Below are 12,810 nucleotides of genomic sequence, written 5' to 3' on the forward strand. Positions count from 1 at the left end.
GCTGGGTGGTACAGACTGGGTGGTAGCTGGTGCCTTGCCATGAAGTGGGTCACATGATTGAACCATCGGTGTTTCATTCTTCACTGTGGCAGACAATCGGCTTCAGATATATCTGAACAAAGTGCAGGGAAAAAAATACCTTGTTTTTATTAATGATCATATCAACCAGCTTTTATAACCCTTTTGTCGTTTTAGCCACCTGCCTACCCATAGCATCACTGTGTATCCAATGATGACCTTTAGGATCAGCGACTGCCATAGGCTCATCCAGCCTTATCTTCACAACTATTCCTGGCTCCTTTTTTCTGCCTTGGCTCTCTACAGCGCTGACTTGACTTGTGGCAAACAAGCAGATGGGGAAGAACTCAGTCCAGAAATCATCGCTCATGCTAAAATCCTACAGCAAGAATGTGTTCAGCTGATTGGAGATTGCCTGATGAAAGTGCAGCATGGCAAAGGTGAGCGGAGATGTTGTCACAGTCTGTGGGGATAGCCTTGAGAAACGGGAGGAGGAAGAACCGCAGCCAGAGCAAAAAGTGAGATATGAGACATCTCAGCCCACAGAGGGAACAGGGGAAAGCATCTGAGAAGGGACTCTCTCTAGTTGCTTGGAAAATACAAGAAAGGGGGAACTGATGTGTTTTCAGACTTGCAAGGTTCAGTTACTGTAACCTTACAATAAAGGCAGTGTTAGAACTCATGGTTTCCTGTCTGGACTACCTTGAAAGGCTGACAGACATGCTGGCTATTTGAATACAAGTATTTAACATTCCTGTCCTGGCATAGCTTTGGCGGACATAATTGCCCACCAACATGAAGGATTTTTGTTCACCACAAAATCTGTTCATCAGATATCCTCTTCTAGCACTGGAACCAATTCAACCTTATCTGGACTGACTCCCTCCTGAATAGCCATTGCAGTCTGTATAATTGATTCCTTAAGCTGTTTCTCTTAAACTTAGTCATATAACAAAAATAGTAGGAATTGGAATGTATGCTCTCCACACAGATACTTTCAAATTACTCCACAGTGGTAGATTAATGAACATGTTACCTTCTGAGGTTTCTCTGTGGAACAAAGGAGAGCTCATCTTTTCCCTTGTATGAACCAAGATGTTTTGACTGCTCTTGCCATTATTGTGGTACCTGTAACTCTCGGATGCTTGTCTTGCCTCAAGAAAAGTTCAGTTGCTACTGGTGATGGTTGACCTTCCATCTTTGTTAGCACCATTTCTGGTCATAAAATTCTCTTTGTACTAAGTTCATTTTTCCCAAATTTGCAGCAAGAATTTGCCAAGAAAATTCAGGATGACCTCACTGATGGTCCAGATATCATGAGCAATGATATTTAATGCTACTGAAGATAAAGCAGGATGAGGAGGGCTGTGTTCCCTCCCACCATCCACATTTTGTGTAGGCTATCCACCACAGTAAGCAGTGCTGTTCCCTGACCCAGGTCCACTTCATCCTGGATCCTCGGAAGTAACTCTAGATGAGGTAGAAATTGTCCAGGATGGCTGGATAAAGGAAATCCCATTTTGTCCCTTTCCTGGCAGCTTGAACAGAACAGTCACACAAGGAAGGAGAAGGATTCAATAGATACGTGGTGAAACTCATTCCATGATGTATCCTGTCTTTCTGAAATTCATTGATTGGGGTGAATCCTGAATTCAGACTGTTTTTATCCTGTCTTGAACATCTAAACTTTCTTTCTTTGCCTGCAGGTCTGAAAAGCCAAACTCTGCTTAGTATGTTGCCAGAAGAACCTTTGTCTGAAAATGGGGTGCCCTCGGTTGATTCTTGCACAGAGAACAATGTAGAAAACGGTGCCAGTAAGGAAATCGTGGAAAATAACAAGATGCCAAAATCTATCATCCATAGCAATGTAAATATTTTTTGGGGGAAAACACACATACATTGAGTAGTTTAATTTGGTTATAAATGTAGAGCCTTGTATGCAGAGACATATGCAAATATGTGAGCATCTGTTATGCACTCAACAGAGGGGAGATGGATTCTAAATGAATTTATTTTAGTGTTTTTATCCTGTTTTTATAAATAACTCAAGGCAAAGAACATACTTAATACTCTGTCATGTGTCTGATTAACGAAACACTTCAGAGAACCTTCAGGCATTTTTTTAACCTAAAAAGCCTTTATTAGTGTTACAGAGATGTCAGCACGGCATGGTGGAAATGCTAAGATCTGAATTTCCCTTCCTTTGCACATAATATTCCAGGCATTTCCCCTCCCCTATTTTGGGGTCATGATTCACATCTTCCAATTAACTTGGAGGGCAAAGATTCACTTCTGTTTCTTCCCCCCCCTCCCCCCCCCCCCGACTTTCCTTATATTCTCCTCCCCTTTCACTGTCACCTGATTTAACTCTAAAAATACCAGACAGTTCTGCATATATTGTCAAAGCAAGAATATTCAATATTAGCAGCATTGACATACTCTTTCTTCCTTCTATTTTTCCTCTACAACAGGGGTGTCAAACTCAATTTCATTGAGGGCCGCATCAGCATTGTGGTTGCCCTCGGGGGGGGGGTGCAGCCTACTGGGTGGGCGTGGATGGAGTGGGTGTGGCCTACTGGATGGGCATGGCCAGCTCTACATCATTCATGTCAAGGGTGCCTGTGGGGGCCTGGGCAGGAGTGGGACAGATCTGAGGGTCTCCGGCAGAAGGGGATGGGACCAGGGCAAGTGCCAAGGCATGATCCATGTCTTCATTCCTCACAAAGGGTGACACCTCCCCAGCATGCACCCAGGGGGTGGGGCTGACACGGCAGGGGCTGGTTCCTAGTTGTTTCTAGACGGCCTTGTGGAGCTAAGACTGAATGCGTTTCAGCATAGATGGCCACCACAAAATTGTACAGGGCCAAGGCAGTGGGGCCCATTCTCTCACTGTTTCCAGGATAGCTTCGTGGGCCACATGAAACCACTTCACGGGCCGAATCCGGCCCCCGGGCCTTGTGTTTGACATGTCTGCTCTACAACAACCCTGCATGGTAGATGGGGCTGAGAGAGAGTGACTGGCCCAAAGTCACCAGTTGGCTTTCATGCCTTAGGTGGTACTAGAACTTGTAGTATCCTGTTTTCTAGCCTAGTTACTTAACCACTAGACTAGTAAGCAGGTCAAGCTGTATCCTGTAGAGGAAGGAGAATGAATTCCAGGATTATTGGTTCACCTGTTCTTAGGCAAGATCTTGTTATGACCTCAGTTACATCAAATTGAAGAGATTCTAAATATTCTTAGAGCTGAACCTTGAGCCTCTGTAGCTCTTATCTCTTGTGTTCATAGTCAGTTTCTGAATAAGCTGCAGTTGACACTCTCACTTTGGAGACCTAGGAGGTTAAGTGTTCGTTCAAATTAGCCTTCTTTAACACTGAGCACTCAAGATGTGCTGTCATTGCAGGTCCCAAATCTGATGATTTTGCTAACTCAGAATTACAAACCCCGCATATCTAGAGAGCTCTAACTCAGGGAAGTTAGTTCAGATATTGGGAATGATCCCCTTTATTGCTTAACGATAGGAGCATTTCTTCAACAAGAACATTAGAATTTTACACTGGTTTATGGTAAGTTATTCTGTTGGAGCAGTGCTGTTAAACTCGATTGCAAATAAAGTGGCTAAAATTAAAAACACTTTCTTAAAGTCACTAAGTGCTTAAAAATACATTTTGAAGTTAATCTGTTATTTTTACTTAGGGAGATGGAAGCACTACTGAAATTCAGACTTCAATAAATAATAAACAAGAGAATAAAATGAAAATTGAGAACAAACTTTCCAATGGTCTTCCACCAAAGAAAGAAATGGTATCACAGGAGAAACAGACACTTGCTTTTAATTCAGACTTACTTGCAAAAGAGAGCATATCCTTAGGTAAATATTACTTTTTAGCTCCTTTATATATAAAAAAGCAGTTGCTGTTCAGTTTCTTTTTTCTTATTTCTTTATGTACATTCTTTGCAACCAACTGTATTACTATTGGTCTACTAACAACAATACATTATTGTTAATTTCTAAATTGCCTAATTTTTTTAAAAAAAACTGACCCTAACTAGTCAGTTTTTAGAAAATTTTAGGCAATTTTGAAATTAATAATTATTGCTATTAGGGGCAGACCCATAGTAACGCAGTTAGTTACAAGGAATGTATAGAAACAGTCAAAAATAAATAAGGAAGAATGAATGATTGTTAGCAAGCATAATATATGAAATTTTAAATAGAATTTTAGAGCAATCCATATTTAATACTGCAAGTTGAAAGTGAAGACACATGTAAGAGAAAGTTAAGAGAATGCTGTATTTTGTAGTTAGCAGTATTTAAAGGTTCTTGGTTTAGTATTTTAATATTTTGTATGTTTATTTAGTGTGCTCTTATATCTAACCACACTAGAAAAATTTACTTTTTCCTATAACAAAACCCCTGTGACATAAGTTGAGCTGAGAGAGTAATTGGCCTAAAGTTACTCAGTGAGATTCCGTAATTGAGGTTAGATGAGACACCTTATTTACTTCAACATAGACTCTCTCACTCATTTCTCATTCGTGGCTTAGAAAATCAGTGACATTGAGCCTAACTGCATACACAAGGACATTTTGAAAATTAACGCTAGTGTAGGTGCCCATCATACAATCAGAAAATTGTTATGATTTTTTCAAAAACCTTATTAGTATAATACATGTGTAATGCTGTATCCTGGTAATGCCAAAAATGATCATCAGCCTTCCAGAGGTAGATACATGAATTCCTAGCATGCTCTATCTCCCTCTCTACCATTCCATGTACAGATAGTCCTCAGTTAATGATTACTTGTTTAGTGATAGTTCGATGTTACAGTACTGCTGAATAAGGAGAGTGCACAGCATCTCTGCAGTCACATAATTGCAATTTGAGCATTTAGCAATTGACTCTCAATTATGGCCACAACATCCTGCAATCACGTGATCGCCATTTGTGACTTTCCCTGCTGGCTTCTAACAAGCAAAGTCAGAGGGGAAGCCAGCAGGAAATCACAAATGGCAATCATGTGACATGCTTAATGATTGCACAGGATTTGCTTAACAATGGTAACTGGAAGTGCCATTTAAGTTGGCATGGTCACATACATGAATAGAATAGAATAGAATAGAATAGAATAGAATAGAATAGAATAGAATAGAATAGAATAGAATAGAATAATAACTTTATTGTCACTTTAAATGTACACTCATTGGCATACATTAAAATGAAATTTCATTGCATACAGCTCTTTAAAGGGTCACCACCTCATATATACACTACATAAAAATGAAAAATAAATAAATACAGAATTATGCATATACCCACATATATTATATGACACAGAGAAACAACAGTCTAGTTCAGGTTATGTATAAATATGCATGGCGAGAAAAACGAATCTTGCATATACCCACATATATGACACAGAGAAACAACAGTCTAGTTCGGGTTATGTATACATGTGCTGTTGATAAACAATGTGTTGTTTATCGACAGAGTTGCCAGTTTCAACATTATTCACCAAGGATTACCTATATAAACATGGAATTAATATTCATTTGGGAATATTTCACTATACTATATATGATGAGGAAACGTGCATCATTATGAAAATTGAATTGATGCATTGTAAATCTGCAGTGATTGTAATATTACTAATATTTTCAACAGTAAGCAGAATTTGAGGAAGCATTTTTGTTTGTTGGTTTACAGATATTGAAGTTTCTGATGTTTTGCCTCCACACCAAGCTGAAGAAAAAGCAATGCCTGATCAAGCAGAAATATTTGCTGAATGTTCCCAGAAGAGGATTCTCGGACTACTAGCTGCAATGTTGCCTCGCCTGAAATCCGTAAGGAATTATCCAATTTAGGGAAAACAGTGGAGGAATTTAGGTGCCAGATAATTAAGGAAGTAAGAAAAGGATAATCCCTCCAGAAGTTCATATGAATCATTAGTGGTTTCATCAAAGAATTTGAGAGTAGGAAGGAGCTACCTAGGACAGCACATTCAATCCCTTCCTCAGTTCAGGAATCTATATCCAAATATATTTGCTTAAGCAATGAAATGGAATCCATTAGCTTTAGTTCCACTGGCAAATTGCTGTTGCTGTTGGAAAGTTATTCTAGCATTCAGTTGGAATCCATTTTCCTGTAACTTTATTATTTCACATCCTGTGCTTTGGAATGAGAGAGGTCTTGATCTTCATTTGTGTGACTTCCTTTCAGTCTTGGGAGATAGCAGTATTACAATGCAACTAATAACGTAAGCAAATATTTGAAGAGTGCAATTACATTCTCCTTAATTGTAGGTTCTGAAGACTAAACATGACTAGCTTCTTTATTCTCACTTTATAAATCTTAGCTTCTGGCCCCCTGGTTATTGTTCTTCTCTGAAACTATTCCAGTTTCTTCAAATTCTTCTTAAAGCAGATATAGTACTTAAAGTAGAGTGTAGAAGAGGGCGCAAAGATTGTTTCCTGCAATTTGGAAATCATATTCCTGTTGATGCAGCCTAAAATTGTCTTTGTCTTTTTTGTAGCCACAGGTCATTTTGAGTTTTTACAGCATAGTCCAAATATAGTAAAAATACTGTAATTACTGTAAAACATGGTTTAAAGCCACTGTGGTAAAAAAAATTCAAGAGCTCCCTCTTATGATAATAACTATAATTCAAACAGAGAATTAGGTCCATGATAGCCGTATATAGGAAATACTGGAAAATTGGAGCTGATTACAAATTAGAAAGTAATACATGACTTAATATACAATAAAATAAGTGCTGATGAAAAAAGTAAATTAATGCTGTGTTTAGTCACCATCAACCTGGCACTATCATTTGTAGACGGGTAGTCCTTAACTTACAACCACAATTGAGCCCAAAATTTCTGTTGCTAAGTGAGGTAGTTGTTAAATGAGTTTTACCCCATTTTACGACTTTCTTGCCATAGTTGTTAAGCAAATCGTTGCAGTTGTTAAGTTAGTCACACAGTTGTTAAATGAATCTGGCTTCCCCATTGACTTTGCTGGTCAGAAGATCACCAAAGGGAGGATCAGATGATCCCAGTGTCAAGGTTCTGATCGACAGAGACAAATAAAGCAGAACTCCAAGGCTTGCAAATTCCTCAAAGAACATGTTTATTGATACAGAGTATTGGTACCTCAAAAGTGAAACCAAGTCTGAAGAGATGCATAAACATTCCCCAATACAAAGTTAAGAAATCCCATCCCCAAAGCTATACAAGCAACTACGTTTCCCCACTCAGCTTGTTGGAGGACTTTTCATGAAAGGCCCAGCCTGCAATCTCGGGAGCAGCCAATGACCTTGGTTCCCATGAGAGAAAGTCCAAGAGAGAAAGTCTGTTTTGTCTAGCGCAGGGATAGGCAACCTTGGCTCTTTTATGACCCGTGGACTTCAACTCCCAGAATTCCTGAGCCAACCATGCTGAGGGAAAGGGAGAGGTTTCCAAGCTCAGCCATGCTGGCTCAGGAATTCTGGGAGTTGAAGCCCACAAGTCATAAAAGAGCCACGGTTGCCTACCCCTGGTCTAGCGCAACACCTGGCAAACCCCCTCCCTCCGTGCTATGTGGCAACTAGGAATGAGAAGGAAAAAGATGGCTGCAACCATGCTCATTCTAAAGTTGACACCCAGGATACTCCAAAGGTCGTAAATACGAGCCACTTGCCAAACATCTGCATTTTGATCGCATGACCATGATGTTGCTGCAATGGTCATAAATGTGCAAAACAGTCATGAGTCACTTTTTTCATTGCCATTGTACCTTTGAATGGTCATTAAATGAATAGTTGTAAGTTGAGGACTACCTGTATTTATTTGAAGTCAAGAAAAAATGGAAAAAAATGACTGGTTAATCTTTGTTTTACTGATCCCAGTTTTTCATTTGGATTTTATTCATCACGCTGAGAACTGAAATTATGTAGTCCTTACTCGGAACATCCCTTGAATTTGTTCATTCCACCCCAAGCTGTCCCTGAAGGATAAATTGTTCTTTGGGCTTAGATTCTTGACACTAGTCTATGAATAATCACCATGATTATGAAAATGGGAAACTACGACAGCATTCCTCCTGTAGAAAGTTCTACTTCCTCTCTAATGAGCCCACCATCTTGGAATTCTGATGCTTGTTTCATCATTCTGGCAGAAACAACCTCTGCAGACACACATGTCAAGTGATTCTGTCCCAAGTCCTCCTCCAGAAGAGGAATGTTGCCAGTTCCCTTGCCTTGCTTACTTCTTGTAGTCATTTCTTCCCTGCAAAAGTATTAGAAAAAGCAGTGAAAAAAACTTGAGACTGTTTCAAACTTTTCTCACTTATCTAAATTGACACCTTTTAATTGAGAAGAGATACTGGGTAGATATAGATTTTTTCCTACATTTCCTACTTTGCTGCATTACTTATTATTTGGTAAAAATGAGTTGAGTTTCTAATAGTTACTACATGCTCAGTTGAATAATTCATCTATGTACCCAATTGGATCTGATGAAGCTAAGCAGAATGAGTATAGTTTGCTCTTTGTCATCATTCAATTTAGAATCCATTGTTTGATATCCAGTAGACCTGTTGTTGGTTCAAAAACAAAACTGCAAATTATCTATCTTTGAAGAACTGAACCTTTGAAGTATGTTAATTAAAATAAAGTATATTGTGTCACCCCCTCTGCTGATTTTCATATTCTTCCCTGTTCTCTCTTTGTAGGGCTTAACCATGTCTCTAATTAACTTGGACCAGATCCTTCCTCTCATGTTTGATGTTGTGATCTCCAATGCTGGCCATTTAAATGAAACTTATCACTTAACCTTGGGGCTCCTGGGACAGTTGATTCGGAGACTGAGTCCTGCAGAAGTGGATGCTGCTGTGAACATTGTCCTCTCCACCAAGCATAGCCTTGTGGCTGCTGGTGATGGCTCCATAGTGCCAGAAGGCTGGAAAACAACCCATCTCCTCTTCAGTCTGGGAGCAGTGTGCCTGGACAGGTCAGTTTTCATGACAACTTAATCTCAAAAGTTTTAATATGTTCAGATGACCTTTTCTATTATAAAATTGTCATGGAATGCCAGGGTGTTAAAAACGTTTGCAAGCACTGCTACTGCTCAAAAAAACCCAAAACTTAATACCACCTTCAATAAAAAAACAAAATTGAGGCTCACAAGGAATCAATAAGAGCCGTAGTGGTACAGTGGTTAGAATGCAGTATTGGAGGCTAATTCTGCTAACTGTCTACTGCCAGCAGTTCGGCAGTTCAAGTCTCACTGGCTCAAGATTGACTCAGCCTTCCATCCTTCCGAAGTCAGTAAAATGAGGACCCAGATTATTGGGGGCAATATGCTGATTCTGTAAACCGCTTAGAGAGGGCTGTAAAGCACTGTGAAGCGGTATATAAGTCTAAGTGCTATTGCTATCAGTAGTACTAATGTAAATATTATTTTAAGGGAAGAAAGAGAGAAATAGGAAATGCTGAAGATAATCCTGCATTTGTAGCTTGTTTGAAAGTAAGCTGATTTTTAAACTTTGGAAAACTGTCCCGCCTAGAGCAGAGATCTCAAAATCACTGCCTGAAGGCACTTGCTACCCTCCAAGTCATTTTCTGCAGCTCATTACAATCCATGGGGGAAACAGTAAGTTCTGCAAGGAATGTCCCTCCTAGTTGGCAGGATCTACCCCAAGAGAAGGCAGCCTATTTCAATGGGAATTACAAGTGAAGCAAAATAGTCATTGGCTGCTTTCAGTTTTTGAAGCAATGCTGACGTAAGGCAGGCACATTCAGGAGCACATGTGAAGATAATTAATTCTAACTCTTGGTTTCTAGTCGTGTCGGACTGGACTGGGCTTGCACCATGGCAGATATTCTGCGAGCGCTGAACTCCTCCGCTCAATGGCATGATGTGATTGCTGCCTTCACAGACCACTGCATCAAGCAGCTTCCCTTTCAGTTGAAACATACCAACATTTTCACATTGCTGGTACTTGTTGGCTTTCCAGAGGTGAGCATATTAAGGTACACGCTTTTCTAGGTCACTTTCTGAAACTGCAAGTAAAAATGCAGCCAAAGCAGGCACTGAAAACTTGATTGACTTCAGTTTAGAGGACTTTAGATGCAATAGACAAAAGTTATATCCAGGCATTCTTTCAGAATAACAGGCCAACTATCAGTAGTCCAGATGAATCACATAAATTGACGGACTATAATTTGTGTCAATTTACATGTGTATGTAATTATGCCAGTGTCATAAATAGATACAAATGATGTAAATTTAGATTATAATGGCTAATCCCTCCCTCAAATTGTCCAGTAAATCATAGTTTTACTTGTAGCTTGCTTGGATAGAGAGCAAATCTAGCTATAATCTACATTAACTGAACAAACGTCATCTGAATGTCTCTTTCCAATTCTACAGGTTTTATGCATGGGAACCAAATCAGTGTATATGGATAATGCAAATGAGGCCCACAATGTGATCATCCTCAAGCATTTCACAGAGAAGAACAGGGCTGTGATTGTGGATGTTAAAACACGAAAGAGGAAAGCAGGTTCATGGATATTTGTTTATATCTTGTATATAGAAACTTAGTTTGTGTGAGCTAAGTGGAAAATCACATGATCACAACTGTGCTTTCTTTTTCCTCATTCATGATCCAGTGCTGGGATAGTTGGCATATTGCTGCTACCTGTAATTATTAGTTTCATAACTTCCACATTTGTTTGCCTCCTAACCATTCCTGCTTTGAAATGGCTATCCTAGTACTGGGATAATTAACAAGAAAGGAATTAGTGTTTGTAATTTACATTTATTAGAGAGGAAGGAATTACAAGAGAGTAAGCAGATATACAATGGGGATTATACTGGCTGTTTGCATAGCATGCTTGGTGCTGCCAGTGCCACTATGTCCCCTTGTGTGCTTTCCTTCCATTGCAGTCCGTTCCTCTCCAATCTCTTCTCTGCAGGTGTGTGGGGAGAAAAACAACAGGACAATACATATTGACTGTAATGGTAATGTAACTGAAGGATGCTGTGAAGGTTGTAAATGCAGACATTGGTGGTAAAATTATTTTTCAGCACCATTGTAACTTCAAATGGTCACTGAACAAGGCAGTCAGTAAGCAAGGGCTATCTGTATTGGAGTAAAATATTAGAAGTGGCTGAATGCGAATCATATGTCAATATTATTTACTGCCAGCCTATTCTTAATCTATATTCTGTCTGCATCATCTTTCTGTGAATATAAAAAACATAATTCTTTAAAGAGTTTATTTTTGAGGTAGATCCGAAAACATTTTTTTTAAAAGGATTTGTGTTTTTCTCACATTGCATCGTGCTAAGCTAAGGCCAGAATTGTAAACAGAGCTGAACCCAGGACAGCTACTAACGAAACTTATGTATTCATCTATTTTTGTTCTAGTAAAAGATCTCCAGCTGATTAGGCCATGTGAGCAAGATGATGCTGAGTCTCAGGGCCAGCTCCGCCGATATCTCCAACATTTTGTGTTTATAACTAGCCATCTTCTTCAGACCAGCATTGACAGTAGTCTTGCAGAGGCAGTGGAAGCAACATGGGTCTTATCTCTTGCTCTGAAGGGACTTTACAGAATACTTAAGGTACAAAAACGGACAAAGATTCCCAAGGCATCTTATGACACAGAATTATATAAATCATTGGGGGGGGGGCATAGAAGAAAGAACACTGCTGATTTCTGATAAAGAAACATAGACTCACAGAACTGGAAGAGGCCATTTTGTTGTTGTTGTTCAGTTGCTAAATCGTGCCCAACTCTTCGTGACCCCATGGACCACAGCACGCCAGGTCACTTGTCCTTCACTGTCTGCCAGAGTCTGCCTTAACCGATGCCCACTGCATCGATTATACTATGTAATCATCTCATTCTTTGTTCTCCCCTTCTCCTTTTGCCTTTATTTTCCCCAATATCAGGATCTTTTCAAATAAGACATCTTTTCTCATTTGAGCTTTCGCTTCAAAATCTAAGAGGCCATTTAGGCCATCACATTCAGTTTTCCGTTCTCTAATCCAGATTAAAGCATTAATAAAAAATGGCTGTCTAGCCTTGACTTTGAACCAATCATCTTAGATTCTTTAAAATAACAGAAAAAAAGAACCTGGAGGAACAAGAAGGTCCACTAAGAATATAACTTAAGAATGTTGATCATTTTTATTAGCAAAACGTTACAGTTAAGACAAAAGCCAGCAGCCAAAAACCCCTTCACCCTTCTAAAAAGTTATTTTCAATTTTTATAAATTTAATACACAAGCACTGCAATCCAAGATTACGTTTTCTTGATCAGGAATACTGTATACCACACTATTTTTTCTTTGGGAAGGAACAATGGTCTATAATTCTGTACACTATAGATCAGCATTTCTCAACGTTTGTGTGACGGCGACCCCCGTCACATGGACGCGGCGCGCATGCACGGCGGCGCCCCCATGCATGGCGCGCATGCGCGGCGGCACCCCCTGAGGGGGGAAAATGGCAGATCGCGTTGTTTGGCGATCCCCGTAAAATGGTCGTTCGACCCCAAATGGGGTCACAACCCATAGGTTGAGAACCGCTGCTATAGATGAAAATGTGATCCTTATATGTTCAGTGCCTTTCTCATGTAAGAAATCCTTTAACAAAAACTCCTGAAAAAAATCCGTCCATATAAACCAGCATTTCTCAACCTCAATATTGTTAAGATGTGTGAACTCAACAATGTTAAGACGTCTGAACTCCCAAAAATCTCCAACACGCTGCCCGGGAAATTCCAGTTGAAATCCACCTATC

The 12,810-nt window shown here is 39.6% G+C and overlaps 1 protein-coding gene across 1 annotated transcript in view; it reads left to right on the forward strand.

Annotated features, from left to right (window-relative positions):
* The window catches only part of ZZEF1 (zinc finger ZZ-type and EF-hand domain containing 1), a 75,160-nt gene that overhangs the window by 48,055 nt on the left and 14,295 nt on the right, over window positions 1-12,810 (forward strand). Inside the window, exons 36-43 of the mRNA XM_039334652.1 lie at window positions 196-458; window positions 1,725-1,885; window positions 3,713-3,887; window positions 5,724-5,860; window positions 8,727-9,004; window positions 9,838-10,012; window positions 10,427-10,559; window positions 11,430-11,626. Of these exons, the coding sequence (XP_039190586.1) occupies window positions 196-458; window positions 1,725-1,885; window positions 3,713-3,887; window positions 5,724-5,860; window positions 8,727-9,004; window positions 9,838-10,012; window positions 10,427-10,559; window positions 11,430-11,626 (1,519 nt within the window). The remainder of the gene's footprint in view (window positions 1-195; window positions 459-1,724; window positions 1,886-3,712; window positions 3,888-5,723; window positions 5,861-8,726; window positions 9,005-9,837; window positions 10,013-10,426; window positions 10,560-11,429; window positions 11,627-12,810) is intronic.

The sequence above is a fragment of the Crotalus tigris genome, unplaced genomic scaffold, assembly GCF_016545835.1.
Source record: "Crotalus tigris isolate CLP2741 ecotype Arizona unplaced genomic scaffold, ASM1654583v1 scf7180000017632.1879674, whole genome shotgun sequence".
Taxonomy (NCBI): Eukaryota; Metazoa; Chordata; class Lepidosauria; order Squamata; family Viperidae; genus Crotalus; species Crotalus tigris.